At 43.5% G+C, this 16,746-nt stretch overlaps 1 protein-coding gene across 1 annotated transcript in view; it reads left to right on the top strand.

Moving 5' to 3' along the window:
• LOC143958197 (IQ domain-containing protein H-like) overlaps nt 1-16,746 on the top strand; it is a 306,567-nt gene that overhangs the window by 108,323 nt on the left and 181,498 nt on the right. The window contains exon 12 of the mRNA XM_077467663.1: nt 5,552-5,727. Coding sequence (XP_077323789.1) covers nt 5,552-5,727 — 176 coding nt within the window. The remainder of the gene's footprint in view (nt 1-5,551; nt 5,728-16,746) is intronic.

Below are 16,746 nucleotides of genomic sequence, written 5' to 3'. Positions count from 1 at the left end.
TGCTGACTTTTAATAAATGGACACTCACCTGTCCCGGGGTCCAGCGATGCCGGCAGCCGAGGCCGATCGATCGCTCGGCCCTCGGCTGCTGCCGCCACAATTCTAGGTGAGGGAATCAGGAAGTGAAGCGAATCGGCTTCACTTCCCGGTTCCCTACTGCGCATGTGTGAGACGCGCAGCGCATTAGGAATTCTCCGCGCTGTCACTGGGACCCGTGTGTGTCCCAGCAGACAGCGCGGCAGGGCAGGAAATGACATAGACTCCCATGGGAGTCTATGCCCGGAAGTGGGTGTAAATACCTGTCTTTGACAGGTATCTCCACCCCCCTCCCCCCTGTAAGGTGCCAATTGTGACACCGGAGGGGGGGAGGGTTCCGATCAGCGGAGGTTCCACTTTAGGGTGGAATCCCGCTTTAATATATTTACACCAATCCACTCACAAAACCAGTTAAAGCATGGGTATTTAGCAGAGCTTCAGATTGTACTCCTCCTCACAGCCTCTCCATGCCTCCGAACACTGAGGGCTTGATGTCACTGGCTCCTCCTCCCAACGCGTTGCATCACAGGTCACGTGACATTCTCACGGGAAATTTTTATTATTATTATTTTTCTTTTTTTACTAGTAATGGCAGTGATCAGCGATTTTTAGCAGGACTTCAACATTGCGGCGGACACATCGGAAACTTTTGACACGTTTTTGCAACCATTGACATTTATGCAATGATCAGAGATAAAAATAGCCACTGATTACTGTGTAAATGTCATTGGCAGGGAGGGGGTTAACATTAGGGGGCGATCAAGGGGTTAAATGCGTGTCCTAGGGAGTGTTTCTAACTGTGGGGGGGGTGGGACTGCATGGAGGAGGAGACTGATCGCTGTTCCTAAGTAGTAGGAACAACAGATCATTCTCCTCTCTCCTGACAGAACAGAGATCTGTCTGTTTACATTTACATTCTCCGTTCTGCCTCTGTCAGGAGTGATCGTGGGGTGCCCGGTGGACATCGCATCCGCCAGACACATGCATTGGCTCCATCATCCCGCTGCGGGCGCCCCCTAGAGCTCTTAAAGCGGCTGATGTAGCATGACAGCGATTTGCGCAGGGGAGCCAACCTGCTGCGGTATAACTGCGGCGGTTGGTCTTTAAGTGGTTAAAAAGCAAACAGCTGACGCTTTTCAGCGCGGTCCTTAGTCAGGCTATGACTAAGGCTCGCGCTGAAAAGCGTCAGCTGTTTGCTTTTTAATGCTCAAATGTAGCCAATACATTTTTTGCAACAAGGAGTTGCCGGCTCTTCTCTCTTATATTACTTACTTTTCTCCATACCTAGCTAATGGCAGCCAAGCCCGGCAGTGATCCGACGCTCCCAGACTTCACTGATCGGACTGGGAAGCGGTGGGGTGGGGGGGGGGGGGGTGTGACACATCCGCCACTTCTAAAAGTGGTCCCGCGTCAAATCCGCCCGCATGACCACTTTTATCTGAAAGAGAGTTGTCAATAGTAAAAAAAATATATGCCGGCGGGTTATGGCAGTTAATTTCTGCCATAACCCGGTAGTTACCTTCCAACAAATTGCCTATTTTTACTATAGGCCAGTCAACAAGTGGAGAAGTATGGGATTTTTATTTTATTTTACAATCATACTTACCTAGGTGGATGCTGCATCTGTCCCCTGCCAGCTCTAAGGCTGAGAACCGAGCGATCAAACAGCGCCAATCGCTCGGTTCTCAGAGCTCCCTCAGCAGACAGAGGTGACTTTTAGGCCCCCAGTCACACCTGAGCGTTTTGTAGCTTGAAGCCTGAAGCTACAAAACGCTGGAGGGGAAAAATTGAATTATTCTCTATGGAGATGGTTCACGCTTGAAGCTCAAACAAGTTCTGGAACTTTTTTTTATTTTAGGCAGATTTATGTGTTTGTATGCTTTTTACATTGGTGACCTTTTGACCTGCACAAAATCACGGAAAAAACCCGGCAAAACACTGTAAAAGACGTGGCAAAAATTGCGTGACTTTCTGCCTGAGAACGCTACAATCAGGTGTGAATGGGGCCTTAGTCACCGCTCTCTGCTCTGCCCATCCAGTGCTCACTTGAGCGCTGGGCTGTGGAGGGGATGGGAGTGGCTGGCTTAGCCCCTCAGCTTCTCGCTGAGAGGCTGAGCCGGGTGCCGGTCCAGGCATGTGGGAGGATCAGGACCATATGGTCACGATTTTTCCTGAGGCTGGACAGGCTCTGCGACGTGAGCCGACAGTGGGCTTCAGCCCGCTGTCTGCTGAAAACAGATGACAGGAGTGCAGAACAAACTGAACTCTTGTGATTCACAGGAGAAGTACAGCCAAACAAGCTTTCCCCGTACTTCTCCTGTAATTGCACAGACTTTCAATAGCATTGCTTTACTATATTTCTGCATTACATAGGTTGCAATACAAACAACAGTTATATCTGACAATCCAATATAAGATTACTTGAAAAATCTCCTTCCATGTTGTGAGTGCTTCCTGTCTGCTGGCCGTCTCTTTCCACAACTTCCTGGATTCCCAGCATGCTTTGCAACATCTCCTCCATTTCTAAGGACTACATATCCCATGGTACTTTGCTGTCTGCAAGCAGTAATTCCTGTACTGACTCCGCCTCCTGAAACTCCTCCTCTTAGAAGGCGGGCTCTGTGTAGGGTTGCCACCTTTTCTTCAAGCCAAACCCAAACATTTTAGCAGCCTGGCACACCTTTGGGTGCCCCAAGAAGAGCAGTAATGTGGTGCGCATAGCATACCATAGTGAATAGTGGGTGTGGCCAAATTGAACTCACTGACATCATTGCCCTGCCCCCAGACAGCCGCCCACAGCTTCCGGACTGCAAAAGATTTGTGTGTGACAATCTTTGTAAACTGGGGAGCCACAGCCCAGTATAAATAATGTGTCCGGGTGTCAGTCCACCTGAAACCCGGACACATGATTTAAAACCCAGACTGTCCGGGTGAATCCTGGGCAGGTGGCAACCCTAGCTCTGTGAAATGTGTGACACAGCAGTGCCTACTCACAGGGCACGGTAAAGAGTCATAGAATTTAGGGAGGTAAATGTGTGCGATCTTCACAAAGTACGTTTACAAACTTCAAGATGGTTCAGATTAATAGGAGAAGGCGAGAAATCATTGGAACACAATGTGAGTGAGTATAAGATGAGTAATGAGTATAGGGTGAGTAATGAGTATAGGGTGAGTAATGAGTATAGGGTGAGTAATGAGTATAGGATTTTACATTGTGACTACAGACGTGCTTTAACATGTGAATTCCTGTGCTTCCTGTATACATTTTCCTGCAGCCTGTGTGTTTTCCTGGTGTGCAGGTTATTCAGAATTATGCATTTTCTACTGTTCAGCAAAATAAATAATTCTCAGGATGTGTTTTCTGAAAAGTGCAAAACATACCCATTTTTAGCCTGCCTAGTTTTATGGATTAAACCCCCTGGGCTTCATTTACGAAAAACTGATGTGCATGCCAAAGTACTGACTAGTACAAAATAATCAGTGAAGCCCGGTTGGTTAGTATGAGCAACTCCACTTTCCTCCAGTCTTACAGTATCGCAAATTTAGTTTTGACCCTGTAGTTTTATTAGTATTTTATTTTATATTTTATCTTATTAGTATTTTATGTTTATTATTTCCTTTTTTTTTTTTTAATAGTATTTTTATTATTTGTTGTTGTATTTGTAGCTATATTAGTGCAATTGTGACAGAGAAAATTGAGTACTGTCCGTGATACTTTTTTTTATTTGCGCTTGCAATTTTTCAGGACAAGCTTTTTTTATTTATACATTTTTATTATTTATTTTTTTTTAAATGTATTGTTATTTAGTATTTTATTCATATTTTATATTATATTTCATTTGTAGCATATTACTGTAGTTCTGACCCTATAGTTTATTTATATTTTATTATCATTTTATATTTAACTTTTATTTTTTTTTATTTTTTTTAGTATTTTATGTTATTTTTTTAAATGTAGTGTATTAATGTAGTTCTGACCCTTTAGTATTATTAGTACTTTACATTTATAATGATATTTACATCTTGTATACATTTTATTATTTTTTAGAATGTATTGTTTCTTAAATAAAATAAATAAATAGAATTTTATATATATATATAATACATACACACACACACTATATATATATATATATATATATATATATATATATATATATATATATATATATATATATATATATTGTGTGTGTGTGTATACATATATATATATATATATAGTGTGTGTGTATATATATATATATATATATATATATATATATATATATATATTTATCATGATATTTACATCTTGTATAAATTTTATTATTTTTTTAGAATGTATTGTTTCTTAAATAAAAAAATAAATAGAATTATATATATATATATATATATATATATATATATATATATATATATATATATATATATATTGTGTGTGTGCGCGCGCGCGCGCGCGTGTGTGTGTATATATATATATATATATTTTTTTTTTTTTTTTTTTTTTATTACAATATAAATAATTCAAGCAAGGATTGCTGCACTTAGAATTTATTCCAAGTCAAAAATAGACAAAGGTTACATGTTATGTTCCAAATAGCTAGCTTTCGGGGCAAAGTACAGAACGCACACATATATTATTTTATATTATATTTTATTTGTAGCATTTTAATGTAGTTCTGACCCTGTAGTTTTATTAGTATTTTATTTTATATTTTATCAGCATTTAACATTTTATTTTATTAGTATTTTATCTTATATACTGTATATTATATGTAGTGTATTAAAGTGGTTCTAAAGCCTAAACATTTTTTACCTTAATGTATTCCTTGTATTACGGTAAAAAATGTTTAGGCATTTAGGCATCAGCATCCTTCCACCACAACCCCCCCCCCCTGCCCCCAATACTTACATGAGCCATCATTCGATCCAGCGCCTTGCTTCTCTGAAGCTCTTCTTTTCTCCCCTCACTTCCGGGTCTCGCTGGCTCTGCTAGGGCACAGAGAGCCATTGTCTCTCACTGCTGTCAATCAAAGGCAGTGACACTGGAGCGTGGGTCCCTCTGTCTGTATCAATGGACACAGCAGCGGGGCTTGGGAGCAAGCATGCATGAGTGCCCCCCATGGGAACTGGACAGGGAGGAGAGACCAGGACAGCCAGCGGGGGGGGGGACACGAGAAGAGGAGGTTCGTGGCCGCTCTGTGCAATTCTACTGCACAGAGCAGGTAAGAATAGACATGGTTGTTATAGGGAATTTTTTTTTCTACCTTTTACAATCATTTTAATGTAGTTGTGATTGTGTAGTTTTTTTTTTAAAGTATTATATATTTATTATATGTTTATTATTTATTTATTGTTTATTTATTTATTATTATTATTATTATTATTATTATTTAGTTGTTTTTTTGTATGTTTTATTTTTTTTGTTATTTACTTCAGTATTATTTTTTATTATTTATTTAGTATTTTGTTTGTATTTTATATTACTGTAGTTAACCTGTAATTGCTTACTACATGTGACATTCCTGTCCTGCAGACCCCAATGTGGACGTCATCTACGTGTGCCCTGTGAAGATGGATGAGGAGATGGCACAATACTACCGCAACCTCCTGGGTCTGAGGACGGCGGTGTTGTCCGGAAATCCCCAGGATGCCGCTGAGCTGCACGAGAGATTTACCATCATCACCCCGGAGGCTGTGGACACATTTCCTGTAAGTCCCACACTATGAACCCCATGCAGGCATCTTGCAGACCAGGCTTTTTCTGGCACTTTTTGTTTGCAAGTTTAAATATGTATTTTTTGCTAGAAAATTACTTAGAACCCCCCCCCCCAAAAAAAAAAATTCTACATTCTCTCACAGAGACCCCAGGGAATAAAATGGTGTTTGTTGCAATTTTTTTTATGTCGCATTGTATTTGTGAAGCAGTTTTGCAAACACGATTTTTTTTTTGTAAAAAATACACTTTAATGAATAAAAAAAAAAAAAACAATATATACACCACATTTTTGTCTATATTGTGAAAGATAATGTCATGCCAAGTAAATAGACATCTCACATGTCACGCTTTAAAATTGCGCACACTTGTGAATTGGCGTCAAACTTCGGTACTTAAAAATCTCCATAGGCGATGCTTTAAGCGCCTTTACAGGTTACCAGTTTAGAGTTACAGAGGAGGTCTAACGCTAGAATTATTACTCTCGCTCTGAACGTTTGCGGCGATACCTCACATGTGTGGGGTGAATACCATTTACATATGCGCTTATGTATGTGTTCGCTTTTGCGCATGAAAATGGAGGAATAAGGGCGCTTAAAAAAATAAAATAAAATTCTTATTCTACTTTTTATTTTTTATTTTTACACTGTCCCTTTAATTTTTTTGATCACTTTTATTACTATTACGAATTTAAACACCCTTTGTAATAGAAATAAGGGATGACGGGTCCTCTTTATTGAAAGATCTGGGGTCCGTTACCTTTAAGGCTGGGTTCACATGTATGCAAATTTAATGCAAGTTTCCCTGCATCCAATTCTCATGACAGGAGAGTGTGACACTTTGACTTCTGCCGAAAACTCCAACTCGCCAAAATCTCCAACCACATAACTTCCAGGGATTCTGCAGCAGCAATAATTGGAGATTGACGAGTTGGCGGAAGTGACGTGGTTGGAGTTTTCGGCTGAACACCGGAAGTGATGTGGTTGGAGATTTTAGCAAGTTGGAGTTTTCGGCAGAACACCGGAAGTGACATGGTTGGAGTTTTGGGCAGAACACCGGAAGTGACGTGGTTGGAGTTTTCGGCTGAACACCGGTAGTGACGTGGTTGGAGATTTTGATGAGTTGGAGTTTTCGCCAGAACACCGGAAGTGATGTGGTTGGAGTTTTCAGCAGAACGCTGGAAGTGACGTTGTTGGAGATTTTGGCAAGTTGGAGTTTTCAGCAGAACACCAGAAGTGACGTTGGTTGGAGTTTTTGGCAGAACACCGGAAGTGACGTTGGTTGGAGTTTTTGGCAGAACACCGGAAGTGACATTGGTTGGAGTTTTTGGCAGAACACCGGAAGTGACGTTGGTTGGAGTTTTTGGCAGAACACCAGAAGTGACGTTGGTTGGAGTTTTTGGCAGAACACCGGAAGTGACGTTGGTTGGAGTTTTTGGCAGAACACCAGAAGTGACGTTGGTTGGAGTTTTTGGCAGAACACCAGAAGTGACGTGGTTGGAGTTTTCGCCTGAACACCGGAAGTGACTTGGTTGGAGATTTTAGCAAGTTGGAGTTTTCGGCAGAACACCGGAAGTGACATGGTTGGAGTTTTCGGCAGAACACCGGAAGTGACATGGTTGGAGTTTTCGGCAGAACACCGGAAGTGACGTGGTTGGAGATTTTGGCAAGTTGGAGTTTTCAGCAGAACACCAGAAGTGACGTTGGTTGGAGTTTTTGGCAGAACACCGGAAGTGACATTGGTTGGAGTTTTTGGCAGAACACCGGAAGTGACGTTGGTTGGAGTTTTTGGCAGAACACCAGAAGTGACGTTGGTTGGAGTTTTCGGCAGAACACCGGAAGTGACATGGTTGGAGTTTTCGGCAGAACACCGGAAGTGACATGGTTGGAGTTTTCGGCAGAACACCGGAAGTGACGTGGTTGGAGTTTTTTCGGCTGAACACCGGAAGTGACGTGGTTGGAAATTTTAGCGAGTTGGAGTTTTCGGCAGAACACCGGAAGTGACATGGTTGGAGTTTTCGCAGAGCACCAGAAGTGACGTTGGTTGGAGTTTTCAGCTGAACACCGGAAGTGACGTGGTTGGAGTTTTCGCAGAACACCAGAAGTGACGTGGTTGGAGATTTTAGCGAGTTGGAGTTTTCGGCAGAACACCGGAAGTGATGTGGTTGGAATTTTCGGCAGAACACCAGAAGTGACATGGTTGGAGTTTTTGGCAGAACACCGGAAGTGACATGGTTGGAGTTTTTGGCAGAACACCGGAAGTGACGTGGTTGGAGATTTTGACGAGTTATGCCGCGTACACACGACCGGACTTTTTGAGGGACTTGGACCGACGGTCTTTCCGACGGACTTTCGGCAGAGTTCCGACGGACTTTCCGAATGAACGGACTTGGCCACACACAATCACACCAAAGTCCGACGGATTCGAACGTGATGACGTACGACCGAACTAGAATAAGGAAGTTCATAGCCAGTAGCCAATAGCTGCCCTAGCGCCAGTTTTCATCCGTCAGACCGGCATACACACGAGCGGATTTCTCGGTCCTGCGGAGTTCCGGTGGGAAAATTTAAAACATGTTCTATTTCTAAAGTCCGCCGGATTTTTGGCAAGCAAAGGTCCGATGGAGCCCACATGCGATCGAATTGTCCGACGGACTCGCTCCGTCGGACCTTTGCTGTCAAAAAGTCCGGTAGTGTGTACGCGGCATTAGAGTTTTCAGCAAAACACCGTCAAGTGATGTGGTTGGAGTTTTTGCAGAACACCAGAAGTGACGTGGTTGGAGTTTTTGCAGAACACCAGAAGTGACGTGGTTGGAGTTTTTGCAGAACACCAGAAGTGACGTGGTTGGAGTTTTTGCAGAACACCAGAGGTGACGTGGGTGGAGTTTTCAGCAGAACACTGGAAGTGATGTGGTTGGAGATTTTGGTGAGTTGGAGTTTTTGGCAGAGCATCGGAAGTGATGTGGTTGGAGTTTTCGGCAGAACACCGGAAGTGATGTGGTTGGAGTTTTCGGCAGAACACCAGAAGTGATGTGGTTGGAGTTTTCGGCAGAAAACCAGAAGTGACGTGGTTGGAGTTTTTGGCAGAACACCGGAAGTGACCTGGTTGGAGTTTTCGGTAGAACACCGGAAGTGATGTGGTTGGAGATTTTGGAGAATTGGAGTTTTCGCTGAACACCAGAAGTGCCGTGGTTGCCGTTTTCGGCAGAACACCGGTAGTGACGTGGTTGGAGATTTTGATGAGTTGGAGTTTTCGCCAGAACACCGGAAGTGATGTGGTTGGAGTTTTCAGCAAAACGCTGGAAGGGACGTGGTTGCAGATTTTGGCAAGTTGGAGTTTTCAGCAGAACACCAGAAGTGACGTTGGTTGGAGTTTTTGGCAGAACACCGGAAGTGACGTTGGTTGGAGTTTTTGGCAGAACACCAGAAGTGACGTTGGTTGGAGTTTTTGGCAGAACACCGGAAGTGACGTTGGTTGGAGTTTTTGGCAGAACACCAGAAGTGACGTTGGTTGGAGTTTTTGGCAGAACACCGGAAGTGACGTTGGTTGGAGTTTTTGGCAGAACACCGGAAGTGACGTTGGTTGGAGTTTTTGGCAGAACACCAGAAGTGAAGTTGGTTGGAGTTTTTGGCAGAACACCGGAAGTGACGTTGGTTGGAGTTTTTGGCAGAACACCGGAAGTGACGTTGGTTGGAGTTTTTGGCAGAACACCGGAAGTGAAGTTGGTTGGAGTTTTTGGCAGAACACCAGAAGTGAAGTTGGTTGGAGTTTTTGGCAGAACACCGGAAGTGACGTTGGTTGGAGTTTTTGGCAGAACCCCGGAAGTGACATTGGTTGGAGTTTTTGGCAGAACCCCGGAAGTGACGTTGGTTGGAGTTTTTGGCAGAACACCGGAAGTGACGTTGGTTGGAGTTTTTGGCAGAACACCGGAAGTGACGTTGGTTGGAGTTTTTGGCAGAACACCGGAAGTGACGTTGGTTGGAGTTTTTGGCAGAACCCCGGAAGTGACGTTGGTTGGAGTTTTTGGCAGAACACCGGAAGTGACGTTGGTTGGAGTTTTTGGCAGAACACCGGAAGTGACGTTGGTTGGAGTTTTTGGCAGAACACCGGAAGTGACGTTGGTTGGAGTTTTTGGCAGAACACCGGAAGTGACGTTGGTTGGAGTTTTTGGCAGAACACCGGAAGTGACGTTGGTTGGAGTTTTTGGCAGAACACCGGAAGTGACGTTGGTTGGAGTTTTTGGCAGAACACCGGAAGTGACGTTGGTTGGAGTTTTTGGCAGAACACCGGAAGTGACGTTGGTTGGAGTTTTTGGCAGAACACCGGAAGTGACGTTGGTTGGAGTTTTTGGCAGAACACCGGAAGTGACGTTGGTTGGAGTTTTTGGCAGAACACCGGAAGTGACGTTGGTTGGAGTTTTTGGCAGAACACCGGAAGTGACGTTGGTTGGAGTTTTTGGCAGAACACCGGAAGTGACGTTGGTTGGAGTTTTTGGCAGAACACCAGAAGTGAAGTTGGTTGGAGTTTTTGGCAGAACACCGGAAGTGACGTTGGTTGGAGTTTTTGGCAGAACACCGGAAGTGACGTTGGTTGGAGTTTTTGGCAGAACCCCGGAAGTGACGTTGGTTGGAGTTTTTGGCAGAACTCCGGAAGTGACGTTGGTTGGAGTTTTTGGCAGAACTCCGGAAGTGTCGTTGGTTGGAGTTTTTGGCAGAACACCAGAAGTGAAGTTGGTTGGAGTTTTTGGCAGAACACCGGAAGTGACGTTGGTTGGAGTTTTTGGCAGAACCCCGGAAGTGACATTGGTTGGAGTTTTTGGCAGAACCCCGGAAGTGACGTTGGTTGGAGTTTTTGGCAGAACTCCGGAAGTGACGTTGGTTGGAGTTTTTGGCAGAACACCGGAAGTGACGTTGGTTGGAGTTTTTGGCAGAACACCGGAAGTGACGTTGGTTGGAGTTTTTGGCAGAACACCGGAAGTGACGTTGGTTGGAGTTTTTGGCAGAACTCCGGAAGTGACGTTGGTTGGAGTTTTTGGCAGAACCCCGGAAGTGACGTTGGTTGGAGTTTTTGGCAGAACACCGGAAGTGACGTTGGTTGGAGTTTTTGGCAGAACACCAGAAGTGACGTTGGTTGGAGTTTTTGGCAGAACACCGGAAGTGACGTTGGTTGGAGTTTTTGGCAGAACACCGGAAGTGACGTTGGTTGGAGTTTTTGGCAGAACACCAGAAGTGAAGTTGGTTGGAGTTTTTGGCAGAACACCGGAAGTGACGTTGGTTGGAGTTTTTGGCAGAACACCGGAAGTGACGTTGGTTGGAGTTTTTGGCAGAACACCGGAAGTGAAGTTGGTTGGAGTTTTTGGCAGAACACCAGAAGTGAAGTTGGTTGGAGTTTTTGGCAGAACACCGGAAGTGACGTTGGTTGGAGTTTTTGGCAGAACCCCGGAAGTGACATTGGTTGGAGTTTTTGGCAGAACCCCGGAAGTGACGTTGGTTGGAGTTTTTGGCAGAACTCCGGAAGTGACGTTGGTTGGAGTTTTTGGCAGAACACCGGAAGTGACGTTGGTTGGAGTTTTTGGCAGAACACCGGAAGTGACGTTGGTTGGAGTTTTTGGCAGAACACCGGAAGTGACGTTGGTTGGAGTTTTTGGCAGAACTCCGGAAGTGACGTTGGTTGGAGTTTTTGGCAGAACCCCGGAAGTGACGTTGGTTGGAGTTTTTGGCAGAACACCGGAAGTGACGTTGGTTGGAGTTTTTGGCAGAACACCGGAAGTGACGTTGGTTGGAGTTTTTGGCAGAACACCGGAAGTGACGTTGGTTGGAGTTTTTGGCAGAACACCGGAAGTGACGTTGGTTGGAGTTTTTGGCAGAACACCGGAAGTGACGTTGGTTGGAGTTTTTGGCAGAACACCGGAAGTGACGTTGGTTGGAGTTTTTGGCAGAACACCAGAAGTGAAGTTGGTTGGAGTTTTTGGCAGAACACCGGAAGTGACGTTGGTTGGAGTTTTTGGCAGAACACCGGAAGTGACGTTGGTTGGAGTTTTTGGCAGAACCCCGGAAGTGACGTTGGTTGGAGTTTTTGGCAGAACTCCGGAAGTGACGTTGGTTGGAGTTTTTGGCAGAACTCCGGAAGTGTCGTTGGTTGGAGTTTTTGGCAGAACACCAGAAGTGAAGTTGGTTGGAGTTTTTGGCAGAACACCGGAAGTGACGTTGGTTGGAGTTTTTGGCAGAACCCCGGAAGTGACATTGGTTGGAGTTTTTGGCAGAACCCCGGAAGTGACGTTGGTTGGAGTTTTTGGCAGAACTCCGGAAGTGACGTTGGTTGGAGTTTTTGGCAGAACACCGGAAGTGACGTTGGTTGGAGTTTTTGGCAGAACACCGGAAGTGACGTTGGTTGGAGTTTTTGGCAGAACACCGGAAGTGACGTTGGTTGGAGTTTTTGGCAGAACTCCGGAAGTGACGTTGGTTGGAGTTTTTGGCAGAACCCCGGAAGTGACGTTGGTTGGAGTTTTTGGCAGAACACCGGAAGTGACGTTGGTTGGAGTTTTTGGCAGAACACCGGAAGTGACGTTGGTTGGAGTTTTTGGCAGAACACCGGAAGTGACGTTGGTTGGAGTTTTTGGCAGAACACCAGAAGTGACGTTGGTTGGAGTTTTTGGCAGAACACCGGAAGTGACGTTGGTTGGAGTTTTTGGCAGAACACCGGAAGTGACGTTGGTTGGAGTTTTTGGCAGAACACCAGAAGTGAAGTTGGTTGGAGTTTTTGGCAGAACACCAGAAGTGACGTTGGTTGGAGTTTTTGGCAGAACACCGGAAGTGACGTTGGTTGGAGTTTTTGGCAGAACACCGGAAGTGACGTTGGTTGGAGTTTTTGGCAGAACACCAGAAGTGAAGTTGGTTGGAGTTTTTGGCAGAACACCGGAAGTGACGTTGGTTGGAGTTTTTGGCAGAACCCCGGAAGTGACATTGGTTGGAGTTTTTGGCAGAACCCCGGAAGTGACGTTGGTTGGAGTTTTTGGCAGAACTCCGGAAGTGACGTTGGTTGGAGTTTTTGGCAGAACACCGGAAGTGACGTTGGTTGGAGTTTTTGGCAGAACACCGGAAGTGACGTTGGTTGGAGTTTTTGGCAGAACTCCGGAAGTGACGTTGGTTGGAGTTTTTGGCAGAACCCCGGAAGTGACATTGGTTGGAGTTTTTGGCAGAACACCGGAAGTGACGTTGGTTGGAGTTTTTGGCAGAACACCGGAAGTGACGTTGGTTGGAGTTTTTGGCAGAACACCGGAAATGTCCAATTTTAAAATAAACATGGAAAAATCTATAATACTACCATGTCATGTACCCCCATTGATGTCAATGGTAATGAAGGATAACCTCCCATTTAAATGGGAAAAAAAATCATTATACTATTTAGGAGTACATATTATGGCGGAAACTAAATCTTTATATGAACTTAATTATGGAAATCTAATAATAGAAATAACTAGAGATCTAAATAGGTGGAAGGGTCATTCACTGACATGGTTTGGAAGGATAAACACTTTGAAAATGAATATACTACCTAGAATAATATATATTTTAAATACCGTACCTATAGCAGTGCCTCAGGTCTTTTTTAAGAGAATTCGTAAAATGTTTATATCCTTTATATGGAACGATAAAAACCCTAGAATAGCATATGATATACTGCGTAGAAATAAGAAGGAAGGTGGAATAGGGCTCCCAGATGTCTTCATGTATTACAAAGCAATGTCTATGGTACGAATACTAAACTGGTGTCATGACTCCTCAAATAAGGCATGGGTTTCGGTAGAAGAAAGTATGGCGGGCAGAAATCTAGCAGGGGCGCCATGGATACAGGCCGCGAATAGAGCTTTAGCAAAGTGGACATCACCACTAACACGGAATACATTAGCAGTATGGGATAGAATGAACAAGAATGGAAAATATGCTCCACGCACATCACCAATGGCCCCATTAGGGGGATATCCATGGTTTCCACCAGGGGAAGAAAAGGGAGCATTAGGTTCTTGGGGCTCAGGGGGTAATACAAGGTGCCTAAGATACGCTCCATCGGGAAGCTTACTTCCTTTAACAGAATTAATAACATCACAAGGAGAAATACATATGTCGAGATGGAGATATTACCAAATGAGAGACTTCTTTAATAAATTAGAACCCCAAGTAAGACCGCTGAGCTCCCTTACGACATATGAGAAGATGTGTATGAAAATAGAAAAAACAAATAACTTACTATCCCAGATGTATAAATTAGTCCTTAGTGAACAAAGTAGCACAATTCCTTACTTTATAAGAGAGTGGGAGAAAGAACTAAAATGCACATTTAGACCAACACAAATAAAAAAAATTATGGAAATGACGCATGAGACATCAATAAGCGCAGCAATACAAGAAATGTCATACAAGCTTATAGCTAGATGGTACCGAACCCCGGCCAGAATAGTAGAGATATATCCAACAGCGGATGGGCATTGCTGGAGAGGATGTAAGGATAAGGGGACATACCTTCATCTATGGTGGGACTGCCCAAAAATTAGGATTTTTTGGGAGGGAGTGGCTAAATGGACAGGGAGGATAACAGCAAAACCAATAGAAATGACACCCCTACAATTTCTGTTTCATGGGACAGAAGGATCCATTAAAGCTTATAAAAAAGGAGTCACACCACACCTGTTGAATGCAGCCAAAATATTAATACCTAGATGTTGGAAACAGATAACATGTCCCACTCTACTGGAATGGAAGGGGGAGGTAGATAAAATAATGGAAGCTGAAAAATGGATATACGATATAAAAGAACAACAAGAAAAATATAAAAATATATGGGCAGGCTGGAAGCATTATTCCCGAGAAATAGAGAAAGAGTAAATTATACCAGATTAAAAAACCCCTCCGGAGTCTCCCAGAGATCCCTGACAGGGAGAGGGAGAAAGGAGGGGAAAGAGAAAAAATTAAGAAGCTGCTGTGCAAACTCGTGCACTCCAAAGGTACATCGTATAAGGGGTAAAGGGGTAATACGAACCCAAACCACAACTTATAAATTTTGTTGTCTGTAGTATGGTTGAAGGTATATGGGAAGTGAATAAATGATGGAAATGTAATTGGAGGGGGGGCCTGAGGGAAGGGGAAGGGAGGGGAGACAACCAGTGGGGGAGACACCAAAATAAACAACACAACTTTTAGGAAACATAAAGGAAAGCCGAGGACTTTCCTAAGCACAAAGCACAAACAACACACCAAGGGGTCACAAACGGAATAAAAGCACGCAATAATGACTAAATAAGAAAATAATATTTTTTTTTTTTATTTATTATTTTTTTTTTTTATTAAATATATATATATATAAATAAAAGGAACCACAAAGGCACAAAAAAAAAACACATAAAGAAGGGAAATAACACTGGGGAGAAATCTAAATCTCACACCCACCTCTTCTTATTATTTTATTTATTTATTTTTTTTCTATCCCTCTCCTACACACCGGTTGACTCCACTCCAAATATCCCCTCCTCTCGGGCCACCACCTAATATTGTTATAGATAAGCAGTGGAAAGTACATATGTAAATGTGAAGACATTGGGGGACTTGTGTAAACCTCAATGCCTCAGGACTGAATGTAATTGTAATTGTCTGGTGAATTTTTTTATATAAGAAAATAATAAAGATGATTTAAAACAAAAAAAAAAAAAAAAAAAAGAACACCGGAAGTGTTGGTTGGAGTTTTTGGCAGAACACCGGAAGTGACGTTGGTTGGAGTTTTTGGCAGAACACCGGAAGTGACGTTGGTTGGAGTTTTTGGCAGAACACCGGAAGTGACGTTAGTTGGAGTTTTTGGCAGAACCCCGGAAGTGACGTTGGTTGGAGTTTTTGGCAGAACCCCGGAAGTGACGTTGGTTGGAGTTTTTGGCAGAACACCGGAAGTGACGTTGGTTGGAGTTTTTGGCAGAACACCGGAAGTGACGTTGGTTGGAGTTTTTGGCAGAACACCGGAAGTGACGTTGGTTGGAGTTTTTGGCAGAACCCCGGAAGTGACGTTGGTTGGAGTTTTTGGCAGAACACCGGAAGTGACGTTGGTTGGAGTTTTTGGCAGAACACCGGAAGTGACGTTGGTTGGAGTTTTTGGCAGAACACCGGAAGTGACGTTGGTTGGAGTTTTTGGCAGAATACGATTGAACAGCCAATTGAAGCTTAAGCTGCTACCATAAAGCCCAAACAGGGTTCAAAAAAGCAATAGACATACAAATATAGGCAGCGCTATAAAAACCAATGATATAATAAAATACCAGAACAAGATAATAATCATACAGTAAAATCAGAATAGTACATAAGTCCACAATATGTTGCAACTAAGCATCCATGATATTGTCCAAGGTAGGTTTAAATCCTGCTTGCGAGATGATAAACTGTCATCAACACCACCACACGTGAAGAGGCAGAGGAGTACTCACATCCCCCTCAGAATTAAACTCTAATGCCGCGTACACACGATCGGAATTCCAGCCAGAAAAAGACTGATGAGAGCTTTTCATCGGAAAATGCGACCGTGTGTATGCTCCATCGGAATTTAGCTGTCCGATTTTCCGCCAGCCAAAAATTGATAGAATATTCTCAATTTTCCAGACGGAAAAACTTTCTATCGGTAATTCCGATCGTGTGTATGCAATTCCGACACGCCAAAAATCACGCATGCACAGATTCAACTACGAGACAGAAGCTATTGGCTACTGAACTTCCTTTTTCTAGTCCCGTCGTACGTGTTGTACGTCACCGCGTTATAAACGATCGGAATTTGATGTGACCGTGTGTATGCAAGACAGCTTGAGCCGAATTCCGTCGGGAAAACCATCAGAGCTTTTTCTAAAAAGAATTCTGATCGTGTGTAGGCGGCATTACCGAATCTCATAAGGTAATAAGCAAATAAAACACACTGTATCAAAAGGTGTAGGTCACACAATGATAAACTCGTTTCAAAATCTGAAGGAACCAAAAGCAACTTTATCT

Source organism: Lithobates pipiens, unplaced genomic scaffold (assembly GCF_037356315.1).
Source record: "Lithobates pipiens isolate NorthernLeopardFrog02 unplaced genomic scaffold, aLitPip1_a1.2 Scaffold_6, whole genome shotgun sequence".
Taxonomy (NCBI): Eukaryota; Metazoa; Chordata; class Amphibia; order Anura; family Ranidae; genus Lithobates; species Lithobates pipiens.
This window is presented reverse-complemented; position numbering and strand designations above follow the sequence as displayed.